Here is a 23571-nt window from a genome sequence, read left to right on the forward strand (position 1 = left end):
GGTGCCTGATTGGATGCAAGGAGAAGAGCACTGCATCACTTTTGTGATATTCCTGCCAGCAACACATAATCTGAATCTATCACAAAACACTGAACAAACTCAAATGGAAACATTCTATAAAATAGCTGACCTATAACCTTCAAAAATGTCAAGCTCACAAAAACCAAGGAAAGACTGGGAAACAGGTCCTAACTGAAGGAAACATAAAAACCAAATGGACAAGTTATTTCTTGAATGGATTGGGTGGTTAATAATAAAGCCATGCTAATCCTACAGTTGTTTTAGTTGTATTTAGTTGTATTATGATTATATAGGACAATGTCCCAGCTTGTAGGAAATTCACACTAAAGTTTGTGAATGATGAAGAATCAGACTGGCAAATTACTTTCAAACATTTCAGGGAGGAAACAGTCTTTTTGCACTGTGTATTTTTTCTCTGGGTATGAAATTATTTTCTAAATTAAAAGTGTAAAATGTGGCCAGGTGTGGTGGCTTACACCTGTCTTCCCACATTTTGGGAGGCTGGAGCAGGAGAATCACTTGAGCTCAGAAGTTCAATGGCAGCCTGAGCAACATAGTGAGAGACATTGTCTCTACAAAAAAATATAAAAATTAGCCAGGCGTGGTGGCTCACACCTATAGTCCCAGCAACTCAGGAGGCTCAGTTGGGAGGATTGCTTGAGCCTAGGAGATCAAGGCTGCAGTGAGCTGAGATCATACCAGTGCATTCCAGCCTGAGTGACAGAGGGAAACTCTATCTCAAAAGGAAAAGTAAAGAAGAAATGTAAAATGCAATCTCATTCTATGTCTTGCATGTACATGGCCCTGATACAGTTGAAAGCTTGTCTCATTTTCTTCATTGTGGTTGAATCCAATTTAAATTAAAATACAAAATGCTTGACAATCATACAGTCAATATTTGCTGCAGGAAACAAAAGAGTGCTACACTAGTATTTACGACTCTTAAAAAGGAGACAATTAACAATTTTAACACACATTTAAACCTTCTGCCTCTAGGAGATATATTATCAGACAATATTCAAGGAAATCAGTGCTGTATAGATATTTTTGGTCTATTAAGGTGCAATTTACAGTACGGAACTGACACAATACTGCAGCAGAAACCGTAAGTTACAAAGTAATAACTCTCACAGACAGTAATTAGAACCCTTGATCCTCCAGATACAGCAACTTACATTCTTTGAGAAAACAGGCTCTTTCCCTGACTAGGATGCTCCACAGGTCTTACCAAACCAAAGAAACAATTTTCCACTCAACGCTGGTTTTTGAAAACCATTGTTCTAAAACTTTTGGTTTTGTAAGTTACAATTAATGAGTATTCCTTTAAAAAGAAACTATTTTCAAAAGATGATGTATTTTACTTGTTATATTAACTTGTAGTGCATTTTATTTCAAACAGAGAGAGAATTGCCAAAGATAGCAAATAAAAAATTTTTAAATATTTAATTCATTAAATAATTGCTTCAAATCAATCTTGTAAAAGGCCTCAAACTAGACACTGAGGGGAAAAGAATATTGACTAAAATATCAGCTTCACTCTTCAGGAGCTCACCTTATGTAACAGAATACATCATCGTTACACAATATACTGATATTCAGTTATTCTATCAAGAAGAACATTGAAGAATAAGTTCAATTATTAAAATTTACATTCAGGCCAGGCATGGTGGCTCATGCCTGTAATCCCAGCAACTTGAGATGCTGGGATGGGCAGATCACTTGAGGTCAGGAGTTTGAGACCAGCCTGGCCAATATAGCAAAACCCCATCTCTACTAAAAATACAAAAATTAGCCAGGTGTGGAGGTATGTGCCTGTAATCCCAGTCACTTAAGAGACTGAGGCAGGAGAATCATCCTGGGAGGTGGAGGTTGCAGTGAGCCAAGATTATGCTACTGCACTCTAGCCTCAGTGACAGAGTTAGATTCTGTCTAAAAGAAAAAAAAATCTACATCCAGAGGAAGAGAGTTATATGAAACAAATCATCAAAATCAAGGAAATGCAGGCAAACTTATGTTAGAAGATGACAAAAGTGTTATATGTGTTCAAGTCTTAAATGTGGTTATTAAGTCCCTCCATTTGTACCAGAAAGGACAAAAGAAACACCACTCTTATCCTCCTTCGACAAAAACAAACAAAAATTAAAAATCACAGGTTAAAAATTAAGATCAAGCTCCACCTGACAAAATTAAGAGACTGAGGGACATGTATAAAAGGAAAAGTGAGTTTTGCCATGGAAATGGGTTGAAGGATTCATGGACCCATTGTATATTTATATGAGACTCAAGTAATTTTTTCCAGAAATTGACAGAACAATGACCCACACAAGATTGCTTCCTGCTTTGCTGCCAAAACACCAGGCAAAAACGGGCAACATGTTCATCATGCCTGAGAGCAGCTCTGACTCCACTGGTACTATGTAATATGTTATTTTCAAACCATGTTAATGTCATAAACTGGCAGGCATTGTATCTTGTCAATTACTAGCCAGTTCATTATTAACATTACTGAGTGAATATTATATATGGTATAATTCATTACAGTGTAAAAATAGGCATTTATATCCTGAGGAATTCCTCACCAAGACTATATGGAATATTTTTGATCAGTGGAGGAGACACATTAAGTAGCCTTGTCCCATTGCCCTTAACTCTTACATTGTTCATTTTATTAAAGGTATCATGCAATGAGAGTTAGCAACATAATCACTGCAAAAATTCACCTTATAAGAAGACATAATCTACTTTTTATGAATTGGAATTACAAAATATTACAAAACAAGCAGAATCACTTGTTTTGAAAAAAGCATCACAGTCCTATCATCTGAGATATAAATTTAAATTTCCACCTAACATCACTGAGAGCTGTGACTAATTCAGTCTCTATGGTAAGATAAAATTTTTAATACAGTCTGAAGTTTGCAATGTTGACCACATTTTCATGCAGGTTGAAGTAGACATATTTCATGGGTTTTAGTATATGTCAAACAATTCTTAACTGTGAATATCCATTAATGCAAATATGAGACAGACAAGTTAGCAAAGAGATCTAGGTCAGCTGGGCATGATGGCCCATACTTGAAATCCCAGCACTTTGAGAGGCCAAGGCAGGAGGCTCACTTGAGGCCAGGAGCTTGAGACCAGCCTGGGCAACATAGCAAGACCCCATTTCTAAAAAAAAAAAAAAAAAAAAAAATTAAAAAATTAGCCAGGTGTGCTGGTGCATGCCTGTGGTTCTGCCTACTCTGGATGCTGAGGTGTGAAGATCACTTGAGTCCAGGAGCTGGAGGCTGCAGTTAGCCAAGATCGTACCACTGCACTCCAGTCTGAGTGAGAGAGTGAGACCCTATCACTGAAAAAACAGAAAAGGAGAGAGAGATCTGGTTTACTTTGTGTTTCTTTGTGACACTGAAGCTGACAGTAAAATGGTTCCCATAAATTAGAATTCTACAAAGAAGCTGTTGGCAGAGACTTTTGTGTTTTGTTTTGCTTCATTGCCTCTCCACAGCCATATTTTGGGGAGTTCACTGGTGACAACTTTTAACGGAAAGAGGCTCTCACTTTGCGGCCCTTCAGAGGCTGTGGTGGGCGGTAATTGCTCAACAGAAAAGCTGCTGCTTCACCCTCCGCTGTGCACAGGAGACTGCGGAATTTGGCCAGCTGTAGACGAAGAAAGGAGTTAGCTTCAGCATAGAAATCCCCACCAATATTAATGAATTACCCTGCATAAAGAATTAAGATATGCTTATAACCAGGAACAAAAAAAGTTTGCAATGAAAATTTTCTGTTATATGTCATATATATAATAAAGCAACTCTTCTGCTGAATTCTCATCACTGTACAAATACCTGCAGGTTCCAAAATTAAATATATAAGCATTTTTAATTTGATGATCAAAGTAACAAGAGGAAACATCTGGAGTGTGGTTTACAGAGTAAATATTTAGAAATCAGAGAGTGTTTTTCAACCTATAAACACACACACATATGTTTTATGACAAAATGAACTCAACTATACATGCTGTTTTGAAGCCTAATTTTTTCACTTAGTTTATATCCTAGCCATCTTTGCATACCAATAAATATCAACCTACATCATTATTGTTTATTGCTGAAAACTATTCTATTATAAATATGTCTTATAAATTTTTAACAATCCCTTGGTGATTTAATATTATTTGTTAATATTTAGTACAAGTCTAAAATGAAGCTGAAAAAATTAAAGACATTTTATCTTCTCAAAAATATGCATCAAAATTATATTGTCAATTAATAAAAGCAAATCCTTGGTGTTTGTTATTTTGTTTTATTTTGATGAAGACAAATTATTAGGAATGAGAACCTCTGTTCTCTAAACTTTGTTAACCACCTAATCTCAGAGTCAAGCAAATTTAGACTAGGACACATCCTTTAGGTTTTTATCAAATACCTGCCTAAAATGTTTCTTGTATAGTACTAACCACATGGGGGCAGAGGGGAGAGAAGTCCTTTATAAGAAACAGGCAACAGTTTATAACCATGCCCTATGGCAGATAGGATAAACCATCATATATACAAGCAACCATGTTTTCCACATGTGATATTTTGAGGTTATTTTTTTAAAGTACAGATATAGGAAGGAGACAAATGTTTACAATGTACTATTACTCATGTTTCATTAGACCAGATCATTGTAGTTATAACCACATGAGACTTAAGAGAATCTCTGGTCAAGTAGCAGAGGCTAATAAAATGTAACCTCTGGGACCATAGGAAAGACACCTAGCCTTCTGCAGATCATGACAATCCATGTCTGTCTGCAGTGGCCATTCTGAGTGTCTGTGCAGGAATTCTGAGTCCAGAATCAAAGCACGGGTCCACAGGCCTCATCAAGCAACCTGCCTCCACAGTGATACTGCTGATTCCTCTGAAGACATTGTCTTGATTTTCCTCCCAGAGCCCCAGTTCCTGCCCCTCTTCAACTTCTCTGGAAGTTGTCATGGCTCCCTGCCCCGGCAGCACGTTCAGCTCACCAGTCTAGAACTGGATCTGACTTCAGTTCTTTCTCTGACCAACCTGTGCATTTTGGAAAGAGTCCCTAGACCTGTTCTGATGTCTCGCCAAATCACTTTCCCTTATAACTCTGGGTCTCACAATCATTAGGCCCAGCTAGATCAACCCAGTATATGCCAGTCTCCACTCAGATTAGCTCTGGTGTCCTCCACCACTGCCCTGGCCTTAAAATGCACATCCCTGACGGATTCTTCACCAGTCTCATCCCCTTATGTGGTTCCAGGTTTTATTCAGGCAGCAAATCTGCCCCTCTGTCACTAAGGCTGACTCAGCACCTACAGGTTCCCAGTAGGAATGTCCCCAGTTCAGCTTTGAGGCTGAAGCAGGTATGACCTGTTTTGTGGTTTTCCTTGACTCTAATACTGAAATTTTAATTTCATTGTGTAGCAACTCTGATAAGCTGAAATACACTTCTTCTATGGTTCTGTAAACAGCTTTATGTCACTCTCATGCTCAAACCTTTTTTTTTAATAGAGAAGGGGTTTCATCATGTTGGCCAGGCCAGTTTTGAACTGCTGACCTCAAGTGATCCTCCCGCCTCAGCCTCTCAAAGTGCTAGGATTACAGGTGTAAGCCACCACACCCAGCCTTCAAATCTCTTTAATAGCACTCCACTGCCTGCCAAAATTAAGTAATAATAAAAATAATTTCTGTTATGAAACATGATGGTCTAGGCACTATAAGTGCTTTACATTACTTCAGTTAATCCCTAAAATGCCCCGATCAATAATGTATAATTATCCCATTTAACAGATGAGAAACTTGAGGGGTAGCTGAGAAGTTTCAATAAATAATCCTTCTTGACAAGCCACGCACTAACCACAGACTATACACTGTCTTTAACTTGTTTTGTTTTCACATTTTTCCCTATCCTTTTAATTTACTTTTTATTACAGAAATGTTCAAAAGTACACAAAGATAGAAAAAGCAACATCATAAATCACTAGGAATCCATGACCCAGCTTCAACAATCATCAACATGTAGCCACTAAGCTCTCTTTCCATTGGCCATGCTACCCACACTAGGCTATTTTTAAGCAAATACCAAACATCATATCATTTTAAACATCTCCAAATACATCCCTGTAATACATTACATGTCTAACATTTTTATAAGTACCCAAAACAAATGTGTCAGTGTGGCTTCCAAGCTCCTTGACCATCCAGTTCTAACTAACCTTCTGAGATTGATCTATTACGGATGTCTCACTCTAAGCCAGTTTTGGGAGGGATGATCCCAAAGCATCTGAATGAAAATACTTTGAGTTAATTCTTAAAAATTCAGATTCCTGGACCCTACCCCAAACTTGTGAATCAGAATTTCTAAGTCCCAAGGATTCACTTTTTTGTTGTTGTTTTTTGAGATAGTCTCGTTCTGTTACCCAAGCTGGATTACAGTGGCACAATCTCAACTCACTGCAACCTCCACCTCCTGGGTTGAAGCGATTCTCATGCCTCAGCCTTCAGTGTAGCTAAGGTTATAGGCAGGTGCCACCATGCCCAATTAATTTTTTTTTTTTAATTAGTGGAGACAGGGTTTTACCATGTTGGCCAGGCTGGTCTTCAACTCCTGGCCTCAAGTGGTCTGCCTGCCTCAGCCTTTCAAAGTGCTGGGTTTACAGGAGTGAGCCACTGCGCCGTCTGAGGAAGAGCTGTTATCTAGACTATATAAAGAACTCTTGCAAACAACCCAATGTAAAAATGGACAGATGATCTGAACAGATACTTAACAAAAGGAGATACAATCATCGCCAATAAGCATATAAAAAAAGTTCAAAATCATTGGTCATTAGATAAATGCAAATTAAAATCACACATACACACATAACCACTAGAACATCTAAAGTGAGAAAAACTGACAATGCCAAATACATGCAGGGGTATGAAGCAACTAGAAATCTTATACATTGCTGATGGGAATGTAAGATGACACAGCCACTTTAGAAAACAATATAGTAGTACTTAGCCGGATGCAGTGGCTCATGCCTGTAATCCCAGCGCTTTTGGAGGCTGAGGCAAGCAAATCACTTGAGGTCAGGAATTTGAGACCAACCTGGCCAACATGGCGAAGCCTCGTCTTTACTAAAAATACAAAAAGTAGCTGGGCATGGTGGCGAACACCTGTAATCCCAGCTACTTGAGAGGCTGAGGCAGGAAAATCGCTTGAACCCAGGAGTTGGAGGTTGCAGTGAGTGAGACTCCTCAGGATAAAAAAAAAAAAGAAGAAAGAAAACAATAGGCCGGGCGCGGTGGCTCAAGCCTGTAATCCCAGAACTTTGGGAGGCTGAGGCGGGTGGATCACGAGGTCAAGAGATCGAGACCATCCTGGTCAACATGGTGAAACCCCGTCTCTACTAAAAATACAAAAAATTAGCTGGGCATGGTGGTGCATGCCCGTAATCCCAGCTACTCAGGAGGCTGAGGCAGGAGAATTGCCTGAACCCAGGAGGCGGAGGTTGCGGTGAGCTGAGATCGCGCCATTGCACTCCAGCCTGGGTAACATGAGTGAAACTCCGTCTCAAAAAAAAAACAAAAAAAAAAAGAAAACAATATAAGAGCACTTTGCAAAATTAAACAAACACGACCTCGTAATTCCAGTTCTAGGTATTGACACAAGACATATAAAAATATATACACACAAAAGTGTGTATGCGAATTACTCCTAACATCCAAATATGGATCGCTATTATTCATAATGGCCAAAAATTAAAAGCAAGCCAAATATCTATCAATTGTGAAATATATTTTTTAAAATATAATATATCCATACCATGGAATATTACACAGTAATAAAAATTAATGAAATGGGTCAGGTACGGTGAATCACACTTGCAATCTCAGGATTTTGGGAGGCCAAGATGGGTGGATCACGGCCAGGAGTTCAAGACCAGCCTGGCCAACATAGTGTAACACCTTCTCTACTAAAAATACAAAAATTGGCTGGGCATGGTGGTGGGTGCCTGTAGTTCCAGCTACTCAGGAGGCTGAGGCAGGAGAATTGCTTGCACCTGGGAGGCAGAGGTTGCAGGGAGCCAAGATCATACCACTCCACTCCAGTCTGGGCAACAGAGCTAGACTCTGTCTCAGGGAAAAAAACAAATAAATAATGAAATGGGTGAATCTTAAAAAGATTATACCAGTAAAAGAACTCAAACACAAAAATCTAGTGTATGACTCATTTAAATAAAATTAGAGGAAAAGTAAAATTCTAGTGACAGCACACCAGTTGTTCCCTAGGACTATGGCGGAGAGGGTGAAGGACTGACAAAGAGCACCAGAAAATTTCTGGCTGAGATCTACAGCTTTGTTTACTTATTTATTTTGAGATGAAGTCTCACTCTGTCACCCAGGCTGGAGTACGGTGGCATGATCTGGGCTCACTGAAACCTCACTTCCCAGGTTCAAACAATTCTCCTGCCTCAGCCTCCTGAGTAGCTGGGACTACAGGCGCGTACCAGCACATGTGGCTAATTTTTATGTTTTTAGTAGAGACTGTGTTTTACCATGTTGACCAGGCTGGTCTCAAACTCCAGACCTTAGATGATCCACCTGCCTTGATCTCCCAAAGTGCTGGGATTAGAGGTGTGAGCCAATGCACTGGTTGAGATCTATATCGTAATTATAGTAGTTGTAGCATGCCTATATACAGTTACCATAATCAGCAACCACACACTTAAAATTCATGAGTTTTATTGCATGCAAATAATATAATAAACAAAAAGAGGTGTTTGTTTGTTTGTTTGTTTGTTTGTTTAAGGAGAGTAGAAACTAAGCCAAGTATTTTGCACATTGAATTTCAGCTCAGTAACCTAATGTTCATGATTTAAGATAACCCAAAGAGGCTTGGCAAGAAAAGTTGGCCCTCCAGAGAAAATGACAGATTTGTCTTCAAAAGGATCGGAAGATAGTACATTTATCTGCTCACTGGCATGGCAGTTAAGAATTTAGTCCTTGATGAGTGACTCTGAGAGAGAGAAAAATGAATTTAAATTTAAAAAAAAAAATGAAAAACATCTGATTTGCCCCTTAGGTCAAACTATGACTTGGCACGAAATTGTGGAGAAACTCTGAGAAAATAATCTGGTGCCAACTCACTGAAAAAAAGAGGATTTAGACTTTACAGCCAGTGACATTATATGATGGAACTGGAAAATGAATATAAACAGTATTTTTCATTGATCTAAAAAAAATAAAGACCGTCCAAAATTGAGATAAAAATTTATCTTTTGAAAAGTAACTCCTGGCTGGGCGGTGTGGCTCACACCTGTAATGATGCAGCACTTTGGGAGGCCAAGGCAGGTGGATCACCTGAGGTCAGGAGTTCAAGACCAGTCTGGCCAAAATGGTGAAACCCCATCTCTACTAAAAGTACCAAAACTAGCCATGCCTGGTGGTAGGCGCCTGTAATCCCAGTTACTCAGGAGCCTGAGGCAAGAGAATAGCTTGAACTCAGGAGGTGGTGGTTGTAGTGAGCCGAGATCGTGCCACTGCACTCTGAGCTGGATGACAGAGTAAGATCCTGAAGAAAGAAAGAGAGAAAGAGAGAGAGAGAGGAAGGAAGGAAGGAAGGGAGGGAGGGAGGGAGGGAGGAGAGAGAAAAAGAAGAAAGAAAGGAAGGAAGGTCTTTAAGTCAGTGATATATAGACAAGACATTCATTTTATTTTACATAAAAGAGTTAAGTGATGGGTTAATTCTATAAGACCAGTTTATGTTTTAGATTTTTTTTTTTTTTTTTTTTTTTGAGATGGAATCTTGCTCTGTCACCCAGGCTGGAGTGCAGTGGCCTGATCTCTGCTCACTGCAACCTCCACCTCCCAGGTTCAAGTGATTCTCCTGCCTCAGCCTCCACAGCAGCTGGGACTACAGGTGCATGCCACCACACCCAACTAATTTTTATATTTTTAGTAAAGACAGAGTTTTGCTATGTTGGCTTTACTGGTCTAGAACTCTTGACCTCATGTGATCCTCCCGCCTTGGCCAGAATGCTGGGATTACAGAGGTGAACCACCGTGCCTAGCTATGTTTTCAATTTTTTTTTGTTTTTTGGTTTTTTTTTCTTTTGAGATGGATCCTTGCTCTGTCACCCAGACTGGAGTGCAGTAGTGCAATCTTGGCTCACTGCAACCTCTACCTTCTGGATTCCAGCGATTCTTCTGCCTCAGCCTCCCAAGTAGCTGGGACTACAGGCACCCGCCATGATGCCCGGCTATTTTATTATTATTATTATTAGAATCGCTGGAATCCAGAAGGTAGAGGTTGCAGTGAGCTGTGATCCGCCAGCCTCAGCCTCCCAAAGTGCTGAGATTACAGGCATGAGCCACCGCACCCAGCTTGTTTTTGATTTTTTAAGTAAACTTTTTATTTTGGTACAGTTTTCAATTTATAGAATTATTGCAAAGATACTACAAATATTTCTCATATACCCCAAACTCTGTTTCTCCTATTATCAATACCATGTTAGTATGGAATATTTCCCATGATTAATGAATCAATATTAAAATGTTAGAATTAACTAAAGTCCTTCCTTTATTTAGATGTTCTTGTTTTTACCTAATGTCTTTTCCAGGATCCCATCCAGGAAACACTATATTTAGTATTCATATTTCCTTAGGCATTTCTCAAATGTGACAGTGTCTCAGACTCACCATTTTTTTATGACCTTGACAGTTTTAATGACCTTGAGAGTACTGACTGAGTATTTTATAGAATGTCCCCTAATTGGGTTTTGCCTGATATTTTTTCATGGTTTGACTGGGACCGAATTTTTTTTTCTTTTGCTTTATTCTTTAACTTTTAAAACCACCATAATATCATATTTAAATATATTGAATTGTTACTCAAATAACTTTCTCAATTTGGTTAAAAACTAAAATAAGTGAAAGTGTTCCTACTATAACATATTTACGTGAATGCTCCAAAGTGAATTCACAATCACTTCAGAGCTCTAAAATGCAGCTATTCTTTTATATATTGCTCTGCATAAAAACTACATTAATCATAGTAATCATTAAGCCTCAAATAAGAAAAAGTAGTGAATCCACAGTTAGGGAGTCATAACTCCTAAACTTGCAGGAAGATATTTTTAATAAGGTTAACTTTATTATTTTTAAGGAAGTAAACTATATATTTTGATATATTCTCTTCCAAATCACTGGTGGATTGAAAACAAAAAAACAAAACTAAACAAAAAGTTATTTTCCAAGCGGCTTTAAGAAATAACAATGCCCTTGAAATATGAGGGAAAACATTACCCCCTTATTAACTACCTTGATGTTACAGTTTATTCATTCTTAATATTATTCAGTTCAAATTTAATAAAGAAATATAAAAGTAAACCATTTAGCATGTGACGAGGAGAAAATGAATTCCCTTAATAAGGACTCTGAATCAGTTACAGGTCATTTTCCTCTAGACACAATGACAGAAAAAATTCACAGGAGTTTTCATGTCAGTCAAGCTCTGGATTTCTACACAGACTTTTGTAAAATGTTTTAAAAACTATACACCAGGTTATTATTTGTCTTTGATACTAAAGACAAGGTCAACAAGAACAAATACCCAACAGAAAGAAGGATGTGTTCAATGCCCCTAGGGGAAATGCTGCCTGAAATGATCTTGGTAAAGGTGGGACAGCTCTGGTATTATTAGAAGAAAAAACAAACAGCTAGGCAGGTGGGCAAGCCCAGTGCATGTGTACTTTATTAGCTGCAAAAATTACTAGACTAAGTTCATGCTAAGATATTGCACCTAATTCAAAAAGAACAACAAAAACAAAACCAACGAAGAAGCACAGCATCCAAAAACACAGCATCCACCTGCCAGATTGGTCAGCCCCATGGCTCAGTGCTTCAAGCTCCAAGCTGAATACACTGAACATGATCCTAGCACTGTAATCCTTGGAAGGCCAAGGCAGGAGGATCATTTGAGGCCAGAAGTGGATCACTTCAAGACCAGCCAGGGCAATAATGCAAGACCCTGTTTACACAAATTTTTTTAAAAGTAAGCCAGGCATGGTAGCATACACCTGCAGTTCCAACTATCTGAGAGGCCGAGGCAGAAAGACCAATGGCTTGAGCCCAGGAGTTCAAGGCTAGGGTGAGCTATAATTGCACCGACTCCACACCAGCCTGGGTGACAGACTAGATATCCTGAGTCTAACAGACTCTTGGCCTATAGGGGAAACTGAATAAGCATTTAACATAAGAATGAGTGAGTAGATATCTACACAAAAAGAGCTATCCCATAGCCTCTCAGCAAATGCTTAAGCATTAAGACCCTCAGACAGCTCAACAAAAGTTTTGCCAACAAATGCCAAAAGATCAACAACTCCTCCTCTCCATATCACTCCCCTCCTCTTTCACTCTCCTTCCTCTTCTCATAATTGTAGTAAGAACACTTAAATGAGATCTACCATCTTAACAAAAATTTTTTTAGACAGGGTCTTTCTCTGTTGCCCAGGCTGGAATGCAATGGCACAATCCTGGCTCACTACAGTATCAACCCCTCGGGTTCAAGCGATTCTCCTACCTCAGCCACTTGAGTAGCTGGGACTACAGGCACACACCACCATGCCCGGCTAATTTTTGTATTTTTGTAGAGACAGGGTTTTCCCATGTTGCCCAGGCTGGTCTTGAACTCCAGGGCTCAAGCGATCCACCCAGCTCAGCCTCCCAAAGTGCTGAAATTACAGGCAGGATCCACTGTGCGCAGCCTACCCACTTTACAAGTTTTTAAGTGTACAAAGTAACAACTTCTTACACTTAGCAGGCACACATTTCTTAGGGCAGTGCACCAATCACTGTCCTCGTTTCACTTGGAAATTTGTAGAAGCAGGTGTGGAGACTAAGATCAGAAAGAAAAATGTCACCTTCTCTAAGTAGCCTCTCTCTGAATTTTGTTTGTATCTCAGCCTGTATCAAACAAAGATATCAAACAAACAGCAACAAAACAAAAGCAAACAATTGTAGTGCTCAAAATAATGCTTCACTTTCATCAGTGTCGCTAGGTACATTTCTAAGAAGTGGCAAAGAAATCGCCTAATCATAGAAGGTCAAATAAGAAAGGATCATAGATCTCATCTAGCCCAATCACCCATCTGATTAATAAAGAGAAAGCACAGACTTGGAAACGCAGCAGAAATCAAGGGCATGATTTTAAAAAGGAAGCCCAGTTTCCTCTGAGGGAATCAGTATCAACCTGGAAGAGATTGTGTACCTGTTGAGAGCTGATGTTTATAGGTTGCTTTAAAATAATCCATGTGACACTCTCAAGAAGAGGTGGAACTGTAAGAGAACCAGGATATGTCCAGTAGTCCCAGGATGGTGGAAGTAGAGATAATGGGTCAAAATTTGTGAATCGAGTTTGTTTACCCTGGAGGAACGAAAAGAATTCCCACATATTAGAATGGGATAGCTTTACATAGACCTCAAAAAACAAACCTCTGTGTACATCCATTATAATTCCATAAATAATATAGAATATCTGTATCTAGAATTATCTATTATCTTCCTTTAGTGTCTTTAAAAAAGCATCTATCTTCATCTTAAAATTTTTAGATAAAGTAACATATCATATAGATTTATTTAAAAAGCACAAGTTTTGTTTTAATATAAGTGGTCCCTTAATGCGCTACAATTAAGGGCTTACTCTGTAATATAATACCAGAGACTAATTATGCATACATATATTTATTCATGTTCATTTTAGGTAATGTAAGACCCTTCCATTCAAAATATAAGTGGTAATAGGTTACTTCTGCTTTTTTCATCAAGTATGTTTCAAACTTGCTTCAAAGCAGGCGGTATATGTCTAAGGTCTAAGTCTTTAAAGGAAGATAAGAGAATGTAGGACAGAACAAGAAATATGTTAATTATTAACAGATAGTAATTCATTTTACCTTTTCTTTAATGGAATCCAAAATGTCAATAATCTTTTGCAGGTGGGAATTAGGTTCACCAATCTAAAAACACAAAATTTCAAAAGAAATGGTTACTGTAGCAGATCAAATCTGAATCACTCAATTTCAGCCACTAGTTTAAAATTATTTTTTAAAAAACCTTAGCCAGCAGAATATACAATGGTTGTTCTGTAACAAAGTTTCTCTTTTACCTGCCGGCCTTATCATGCCAGAAGAATCTGAACAACAAGATAATATTACAGGGTTCCTGTACTGAACTTTCGGTTCAGTTGCGAAACTAATAGTAACAGCTTAATATTTGCTAAGTTTTGTCAATGTTTAAGATGTAGGTTAACTTGAGAGAAACTTTGCTTAAGATAGTCTAACAAATAACCGGCACTACTAAGCTAGATGTGACAGTCAGACGCTAAATTCAAACAGACAATGGTGGCATCAAAATACTAGACTATGCAAACATCTCACACTTGCAGCCTAAAATGATTTGAGATCCCAAAGGGAATATATCATCATAAGCAAACTCATCATAAATTGTAGATACATAAATGATCCTCTTTTCATCACTGCAGGTGTTCTGAATCTACCTGAAGGTTTTAAAGCACCTGGATCCTGCTGCAATCACCCCTTTTTGGTATCCTTAAAGGCAAGAGATTGTTGCCATCTATGACAATCTCCGCTTGTGAGTTACAACACATAGAGAGTATGGGGTGTGACAAAGGTGTACGCCTACAAGAATGTGGAGGCAGTGGGAGGTGAAAGGCCCAACCTGTTCCCAGGTATGATGACAATAGTTGTCTAACCACATGTGAATATTAAAGGAAACACAACAAAAAAATTTTTTAAACCAGTGAGTATATTGGGACAATATGTCATTGTAGTGAGACCAGTGTTTCAAGAATCAGGAGCTTGAACTTTATCTGTCCTAAATAGTATGCAAGTAGGAAGAGCCCAGAATAAATGTTTTCTTCCAGTATCTCAGTTGTTATTTCTGCTGCTATTCTTGTTGTTGATGTTATTCTTGATGTTATTCACATAAAAATGATCAATGGACAATAAGAAGACTTATAAGACAATGCGCCTAAATGAATATATAATTTTTAATATTCATTTCAAAAGAAAAATGCTATACCTAAAAGGAGTTTACTATTACAAGATGATTGAATGTCTGCTTCATGACTGAAGCTCTCTCTTCAACAAGGCTGATCATTGAAAATGAAATCAATGGATTCTCACCTGTAAAAACACTCCCAAGACAGCCAGTCCATCTGGTTCATGAGCTGCCTCAACAAAGCTGGGGTATTTGTCTGAATTCCAATGAACAACATGGAGCTGAAAGGGAGATAGACAACATGGTTGGAATGTTTTGTTAGACATCCTGAAAAAGATAAATGCAAATAAAACATTTACAGATTTTCCAGTGTTGGTACACTCATATGTATAATGTATTTATCATAAGAATCTTGGACAGAATCCTCTCATTTACTTTTGTCCAAAAGTGAAAATTCATGCAGTGAAGGATCATGGTCATTTAACTAGCCTGTGGTGCGCTATATTAAAGACTATATCGAATGCCTTAAGCATCCCAGCCGGACATGGTGGTGCATGCCTGTAGTCCCAGCTACTTGGGAGGCTGAGGCAGGAGAATTGCTTGAACCCAGGAGGTGGAAGTTACAGTGAGCTGAGATCGCGCCACTGCACTCCAGCACTCCAGCCTGACTGACAGAGCAAGACTTCATCTCGAAATTAAAGGAAAAAAAATGCCTTGAACAAGCCCCTGTATCCCTAACAAATGCCTGTGTTAGGAAAAGAATGCCTGTGAACAAGAAAATGCCTGTGAATAGCGAAAAAAAAAGCCTGTGAACAGCCCCTGTATCCCTAACAAACTCCAGCTATTGCTCCTAAGTAACTGGAGGCTCCTCCATGTCTTGCACAGATGAGACTGCAATGGAGTAGCCTCAGATCAAATCCCAGCTGAAAGTAAAGTCCAAGGAAGGGGCCTGAGCTCACAGATGGGTGAAATCAATCTCCTACCCAGTAGGTGTTCAAGGACAATCCCGCTACCAAGGACAGTGAGGCTGTTTCTAAAACTGCCCAGTTAAATGTTTACTACCTGTTGTTTTAAGACTTTTTATGGCTTGAAAATACAAAGTCTCCTTATGAGTAATCATGTTAAGCAGCATTCAAACTTTTTTATTATTAAGATGATTTTTAATTGGCAAATCATAATTGTATACATTTATAGGGCACAATGTAATGTTTTAATATACGTTTAAATATGGAATGATTAAATCAAGCTAGTTAACATATTCATCATCTTACACATAAAAATGCTTATCATTTTGATATATTTATCACCTTCTATGAATATGTGTAGATACTTTGCTGAGAGCAAGTTTCAATGGGGGAAAAAGAAGCTTCAGTAGTCTAGGAATCAGAGGAAGAAAATGGGAGAGTAGCTGGTGGTACTAAGGTGAAGGATAAGTAGACAAACGGGAAGCCAAGGAGGTAGAGGGGCCTGGAGCTCTGGAAAACCCACCTCATAACTCTACCCATACGCAAGCAGGCTTATGCAACACCTAAAGGTATCCTAAATGTTCTATCATTGCAAGCAATACAGTATCTCAAACACACCCAGATTCGTGAAAGATTTCAGAATAACGACAAAGGAGAAAACCACTTTTGAGGAGTCTTCAGCCCTGGTTAAGCGAAGGACAAACTGAGACAGAAGCCAAAGGGTAATGTGACACGCCCAAAGATTTAGCTACAATAATAAATGGTGATCAGGACATGGTGTCCAAGGACCCAATATAAGGGACTGACTTCAGACAATATCTCTTCTAATGAATCCCTTTTGTTTATCAGAGAGGAAATACTTATGTGGGCCTTCATGCCCAAATCATCTTTCTAGGTGAATGTTACAGAGATAATTTAGCATATTCAAACATATGTTTATCTCATCCTTTAAATATAACTCTATGTCTTACAGGCAATTTATAGGAGATAATTTCTGGATAGATGACAATTATCATAAACAGTCAACTATAAAACTATAAAACAGTGCACCATTCACAATCAAGGAAGACTGTGCGGTATCAGGCAAGTAATATAAATGTGGATCCCTGTAATGCCATGTTCCAAGTTGGTGTGAGATAGTTGGGGGAGGAAAGAATCTGAAAACACTGGCTGATGAAACATAATTCATTTGGCTCACATGAGACAAATGACATTCACTGTCAGGGAAGGGCTGATAAGGATGTTAAGATTGTTTCAAGTGGCTCCGTGCCAGTGTACCAGATCTCTTAGTAAGAGATGACACTGGACAGAAAGATAGAAAATGACTTCTTTAGGGTCACACCAAGAACTGATTAAAAAATAAATGCGTAACTAAAGAGAGATGAATGAACATATATATATATATACACACACACACATACACATATATATATCCTATATATAACCGTTCTTTTGCTAGTTAAAAATACAATTGCTTAAAATATGATGGGAAACTAGGCCAAGAAAATCTTTTTTTTTTTTCCTCTCCTACACACCTTGCTTGACTGGCAGCAGTACTTTCACAGAGGAACTGATACCATTTCTATTAGCATTATGTTTGAATTAAAGCATAGAAAAACAAAATAGCAAACTCACATTTCCTAACAATGACAAGAGTAGTGATCTGAGCTGAATGACAAGAAATTGTTGTAGCCGTTACAAAAATGAAAATTAGATTCTTCCCTACTGGCAACTAGTTTCTAAGTAATAATATTAAAATTAAATAGTTTCAAACGGCTTGTTAGTGATATGCAAAACATACTGCCAAATACTATGCCAAAAATCCATGATGAATGTTGAAATCATAGTTTCACTATTAGCTACATATTTAAAATGCTTATTATATATTCTGTCTAAACTGTCATTAGATAAAGTTCTAAACACAAAATGGACAATTAGCCTAGTTTTGTAGATGCCTAACTTTGGGATAAAATGTTTCTTGATTTAGATCACTTTAATCCCTCTGTAATATCACAAACCCTCCTATTAGACCTAAAATTAAAGTTGTATATGTTGCAACTTTAAATGTTTTTTATTTTATTTTATTTTACTTTTTTACTTCTTTTTACTCACAAGGGAACATAACATGATGATAGTCATAAACTCAGTACAAAAGTAGCTGGAAAAACTAATCAACTCCTTTGGAATCATAGAACTGAGCACAAAGTGGTTCTTTTGAACGTGAAACCAAATGCAAGGACTCCCAAGTGCCCCATCTCCAGCCTTGACCTCTTCTTAAACGAAGTTTTTATCCAACAGCTTACTTGAACATGAGCCTAGAATGTCTAACAGGCATCTCAAACATAACCTGTCTAAAACAGAGTAATTTCCTCTCCGCAACCTACTCCTTCCCAGACTTGCACATCTCAATAAATGGTACTACCAGCCTCCAATATGCTCACATCAAAACCTTGAGAATATTTCTAAACTCCTCTTTTTCCTTCCTTCAATCACAACATCCTTTTCATCAGCAAACCCTATTGACTTTATCTCCCAAACATTATAGATTTGTCCAGCTGTCTTCATCTCTACCACCCCCATAGTCCAAATTACTGTCACTGCTCACTTGAGTGACTTCCATAACCTTCTAATTCACTGTCACTGTTAGGGAAGGACTGATAAGGATGTTACGATCTTTTGCCTGACAACAGCCTCCTCTCCACACAGCAGCTAGTTATATTTTATAAAATACAAAGGAGAACATGTAATTCCCCTGATCAAAACTTTCCATTGTCTTCTTCCCACTGCATCATAGACAAACTTCAGACTGCTTACCATGCCCAACAGCCCTGGATGTGCCATGGTCCCTGCCTGTCTCTCTGGGATGGAGCACATAACTTTTCCTTTCTCATTAATTTCAATCCTATAGGCCAATGACTTTCTCCTCTTGAACATGCCAGCCTTACTCCTGCCTTAGATCACTCGTGCTTGCTGCTCCCACTTCCTGGAAAACTCCCTCTAGATTTTTCTCATAGTGCTTTCTTCTTATCATTCAGTCCCAATTTATATATCACCTCAAAGAGGTTTTTCCTAAGCCCTCAGCCACTCTACCAGATCACATGGTATTATTCCCATCAAAGAACTTACCACGCACCATTTATTTATTTGTTTATTGTCTACCTCTTCCACCCCATCAACCCTGAAGTTTGACCCAGACTTTCTCTATCTGCATTTTCTATCTTGACCTAAAAACATAGATCCTGCCCTCCCTCACTCTCCAACCCACCAGTCGACAAATCCCACTAAAGATGCCTCTTCCAGCCAGCCAGCCTCCACCTGCACTCTCATTTATTGCCTGGAACTTTCCCCAAAACTGTCCTTCAAAGCTCCCCTTAGCCGCTCCTGCTTCCATGCAATCTGTTCTCAAACAGTAGTTGAATTATTTCTGAAATGCAGTAACACAACTTCCCAATTCAAAGCCATTCAGTGGCTTCCCATTGCACTTGGAATCATGTTCATAATCCTTACCAGGACTTAACCTCAGTAAGATTAGGCCCTTCCCAGCCTCTCCAACTCTGCCTCTTACAACTCTCCCCTTTATTCTCCATGCTCTAACTACACTGTTGAAGGCCATACTGTTTTTCACGTGTGTAAGCTCTCTTCTCAACCTAAATCCTCAAATGTGACTTTATGCAAAACCACTGCTGTCTCCCACTTGACCTGGTCCCTCCTCTTCATCTATCAGGTTTTAAGTTAAGCCAGGTTTAACTTAAAACCCCTTCATCCATCAGGTTTTAAGGTGCCCACCTGTGGTCCCAGTTGCTCTGGAGGCTAAGGTGGGAGGATCCCTTGAACCCAGAAGGTCAAAGCTACAGTAAGTCATGTTTGTACCATGGCACTCTAGCCTGGGCAACAGATCGAGAGCCTATCTCAAAGAGAAAGATAAAAAGAAAAATCCATTCAAAGCTTTATCCACAAAGCTTTATCTTTAAATTCTGGTGCTGGTCATAGTTTTTTTGTTAGATTCTCTTATTTAAAAAATAAAAATAATATCAATCACATGCAGTGGCTCACGCCTGTAATCCCAACTCTTTGGGAGGCCAAGGTGGGCAGATCACCCGAGGTCAGGAGTTCGAGACCAGCCTAACCAACATGGAGAAACCCCATCTCTACTAAAAATGCAAAATTAGCCGGGCATGGTGGTGGGCGCATGTAATCTCAGCTACTCAGGAGGCTGAGGCAGAAGAATCACTTAAACTCGGGAGGCAGAGGTTGCGGTGAGCCGAAATTGAACCATTGCACTATAGCCTGGGCAACAAGAGCGAAACGCTGTCTTAAAAAAATAAATAAATAAAAATATTGTTTGTTTAAAGCATGCATAAAAATGTATGTCTTAAAATATACATAAACATTCCAAGATGCTTCCAATTTGTGTAATATTTACCTGGAGGACTCGTACTTGGGAGACTTAACATGAATTGAGTCTCTGAGGTCTCCGTGTGAAACAAAAGAAGGACAACAAAAGATTTATCTGTAACACTGTAATTTGTACCTAGGTTTTTTAATAAGTGAAATTTGCATTATAATTTTTTCCATTCATAAATACATAAGCAAACCAAAGGTTTTTGTCCTTCCCTTCACTGGTTTGCTAAATAAATAAATAATAATGATGTATTCCAGAACAACAACAACAACAAATCTTCATCTACAAAACTGCGCCTTGATCTGCAGGGCAGGACTCTGAGCCTCTGACATGTGTCAGGAGGACCCTTTTCAGGAAACTACTTGCCAGCTGGCACTAAACCTAAGCCTGTCTGAGAGTATGCAGTACTTTCAAGTTTATTAAAGTATAAGGTGCAGCCACACAAAGCATTTTGACTAACTTTCCAGAGTTGCTAAGGAAAATGAGAGACCAGTGATCCAAAGCAACCAGCAATTAGTCCTGAGGGTGCTTTGGAGATTTAGAACAAAATGTTATATTCAGAACATAAAACTTCAGAAAGCAACTATTCAGTAAATTATCCAAACTGAGACATCATACATATTCAGGAGTCCCATTTTCTACCTTCTTGACATACTTTGTCCACCATCATAAAACACTTCATATGTATATTTTCTTTCTCTACCCTGAGGACAGAGCAGGTTCCATACCCTAAAGCTATTTGGCTTCAAACACAAGTGATTTAGTTGCAAAGCAAACGTTTTGGACCATAGCCTCAAAGGGCAGAGATACATGTCAATGGAAGAGTGAAAGTGGAAAAAAAGTTCTGATTGTTGGATTTCTCTGAACAGTAGGGCTATTTGGGGCATCTAAACTCTACAGCTCAGTAACCATGAGAACATGATGAAAAATTGTGCTTTCCTGATAACATTGCTCTGTCTTGCCTAGGCGACTCAGAAGCCAAATTATTTTCACTTGAATAGTATCGGTTGAGTCATCTAATTCACTTTCATCTCATGGCAATGTTGGGTGTTAGTAATATTTAATCATATTAAACTTGAAGCTTATTTTGCTTTGTTCTTTAACCAGAGGATTAAAAAAAGTAGAATATTTGTTTAATCCAGATCATGCACAAAGAGTATTTTTAGTGAATATAATTATAAGGAAAAGGAAGTAAAAACAAGTCAATGAATGCTTTGTTGTGTTATGATTTACCAATAAGCTGAATAATTAACAGAGATTTTTATTTTATGCCTGTAAATATAGAGTTTAGAAGAGTTTGTCTTTTTTTTTTTTTTCTAAGTGAAACTTTGCCATTTACCTATTTAAATATCACCTATTTAATGTGGTCTTACATGTTAGTGGATATTGGTATCTGGATAAAGAATGACCACTTTTGGACCTAAGACAAAAAAATGTTTCTTTCTCTCTCTTCTCACTGGGCTTTCAGTGGCTAGAAACAATTTGTAATTTGGTATCAGACAGATCTAGGTTTAAACACGTCTCAATGCTGCCTAGCTGGATAAATTACTTAATCTCTCCAGCAACCAGTTTATTCATTTCTCAAGTGGGAACATATAACTCCAAGCTCTCAGTGTTGGTTTAAGGCTTAGGAGGGCAATATTTGAAGCTCTCATACTGATAAACTCTTATATTGAACGAATAAAGTAATTTCAGACACTAAGATACCTAATTGGCTCAGGGCCTATTTGGAGTCAATAAAGTTGTCCCTGTACCCCTTAAATCCCACTATGTAGGAAAACCATGTATCAAAAAGGTGTGCCTGATGCCTTACCTCCGCAGCATATCTTACGCCATCTACTACGTGCTCAGAGCCGTGGTCATCAGCGGATCCCCAGTGAAGGTGAAACTGCCGTAACCTGTAGCTTCCAGTGAGTGGACCACCATGTAGAGCTAAACACCAACATGTTTTATATTGTTAGCAAGAAAAAAGTATGTACATAAGCTGCCCAACCCACAACATCTCCCTGAACTACTCCATATATCCATGTTCTCCAAGAAATTTTTTACAAATGTGTCATTTGCTTTGCCATCAAGAATACCACTTTTAAATATGTGTAGAGTGAAAATAGAACATTTTTAAAGGCCTAAAGAGTCCGCAATACAGATTTGTATGGAACACCTGGGAAATCATAACAGACATACTGGTTAGAAAAGTATAGAAATGAGGAATTCTGAAAGGTAAGGAATTGTTGTGTTTAACTGAGGAAAAGTCAGCCTCTCCGAATAAGGATGTGACATGCAGAGACAGAGATCCAGTTTGAGCTTGGTAGAGCAGGGCAGCATTGTGGTTAGGGCACAGGCTTCAGCAATTAGAAGGCCTGCACTCATGCTATATTTTCCTAATTATGTGATCTCGAACAAACTCTAACTTTTTCTTTTTTCTCTCAAGACAACAAAGTCTCTCCCTGTTGCCCAAGCTGGCACAATCATGGCTCACTGCAACCTCTAACTACTGGGCTCAAGTCAACCTCCCACCTCAGCCTCCCGAGTAGCTAGAAGTGCAGGAGTGCACCACTACACCTAGCTAATTTTTCTTTTTTTTTTTTTTTTTTTTTTTTTTTTGGTAGAGGCAGGGTTTCACTAGGCTGGTCTCAAACTCCTGGCCTCAAGTGATCCTCCCACCTAAACCTCCCAAAGTGTTAGGATTACAGGCATGAGCTACCACACCTGGCCAGGCTGGTCTCAAACTCCCGGCCTCAAACTATCTTCCCAGATAAGCCTCCTAAAGTGCTAGGATTATGGGCATGAGCTACCATACCTGGCCACAGACCTTAACATCTAAGTTTTATCTTCCACATGTAAAAACAAGATAGTAATGGAACCTCCTCCTAATACTATCATTAAAACAGAAGAAAAATTAGACACAAAGCACTTATCACTACCTGACACACAGTCAACACAATCAACACAGTTTTTTACTGTAAAAATAGGCAAAGCAAGCACACTTTTTGTACTTAAATTCTATATTCTTGGGGAAATGTGAAATATAGGACAAAAATAATTTTTCAAAAATCTGTCATATCTTTATCACTTTGACAAAGTACATTTGAGTACTTTTACTCAATAAATATGATCTCTAAAACTATGACAATAAATCATATCAAGTATATGGAAAAGCTTCTTAATAGAA

The 23571-nt window shown here is 38.5% G+C and overlaps 1 protein-coding gene across 2 annotated transcripts in view; it reads right to left on the reverse strand.

Moving 5' to 3' along the window:
• Positions 1-1220: 1220 nt before the first annotated feature.
• Positions 1221-23571, reverse strand: part of CA13 (carbonic anhydrase 13) — a 36237-nt gene continuing 13886 nt past the window's right edge. Inside the window, exons 3-7 of one of the 2 annotated variants that reach the window (XM_032250093.1) lie at positions 22213-22331; positions 15218-15313; positions 13967-14029; positions 13285-13440; positions 1221-3678 (exon numbers count right to left, since the gene is read on the reverse strand). In XM_032250093.1, the coding sequence (XP_032105984.1) occupies positions 3559-3678; positions 13285-13440; positions 13967-14029; positions 15218-15313; positions 22213-22331 (554 nt within the window). In that variant the 3' untranslated portion in view covers positions 1221-3558. The remainder of the gene's footprint in view (positions 3679-13284; positions 13441-13966; positions 14030-15217; positions 15314-22212; positions 22332-23571) is intronic. The other variant, XM_032250101.1, reaches the window with a different exon arrangement.

This window comes from Sapajus apella, unplaced genomic scaffold (genome assembly GCF_009761245.1).
Source record: "Sapajus apella isolate SASKATOON/1434 unplaced genomic scaffold, GSC_monkey_1.0 scaffold3, whole genome shotgun sequence".
NCBI lineage: Eukaryota > Metazoa > Chordata > Mammalia > Primates > Cebidae > Sapajus > Sapajus apella.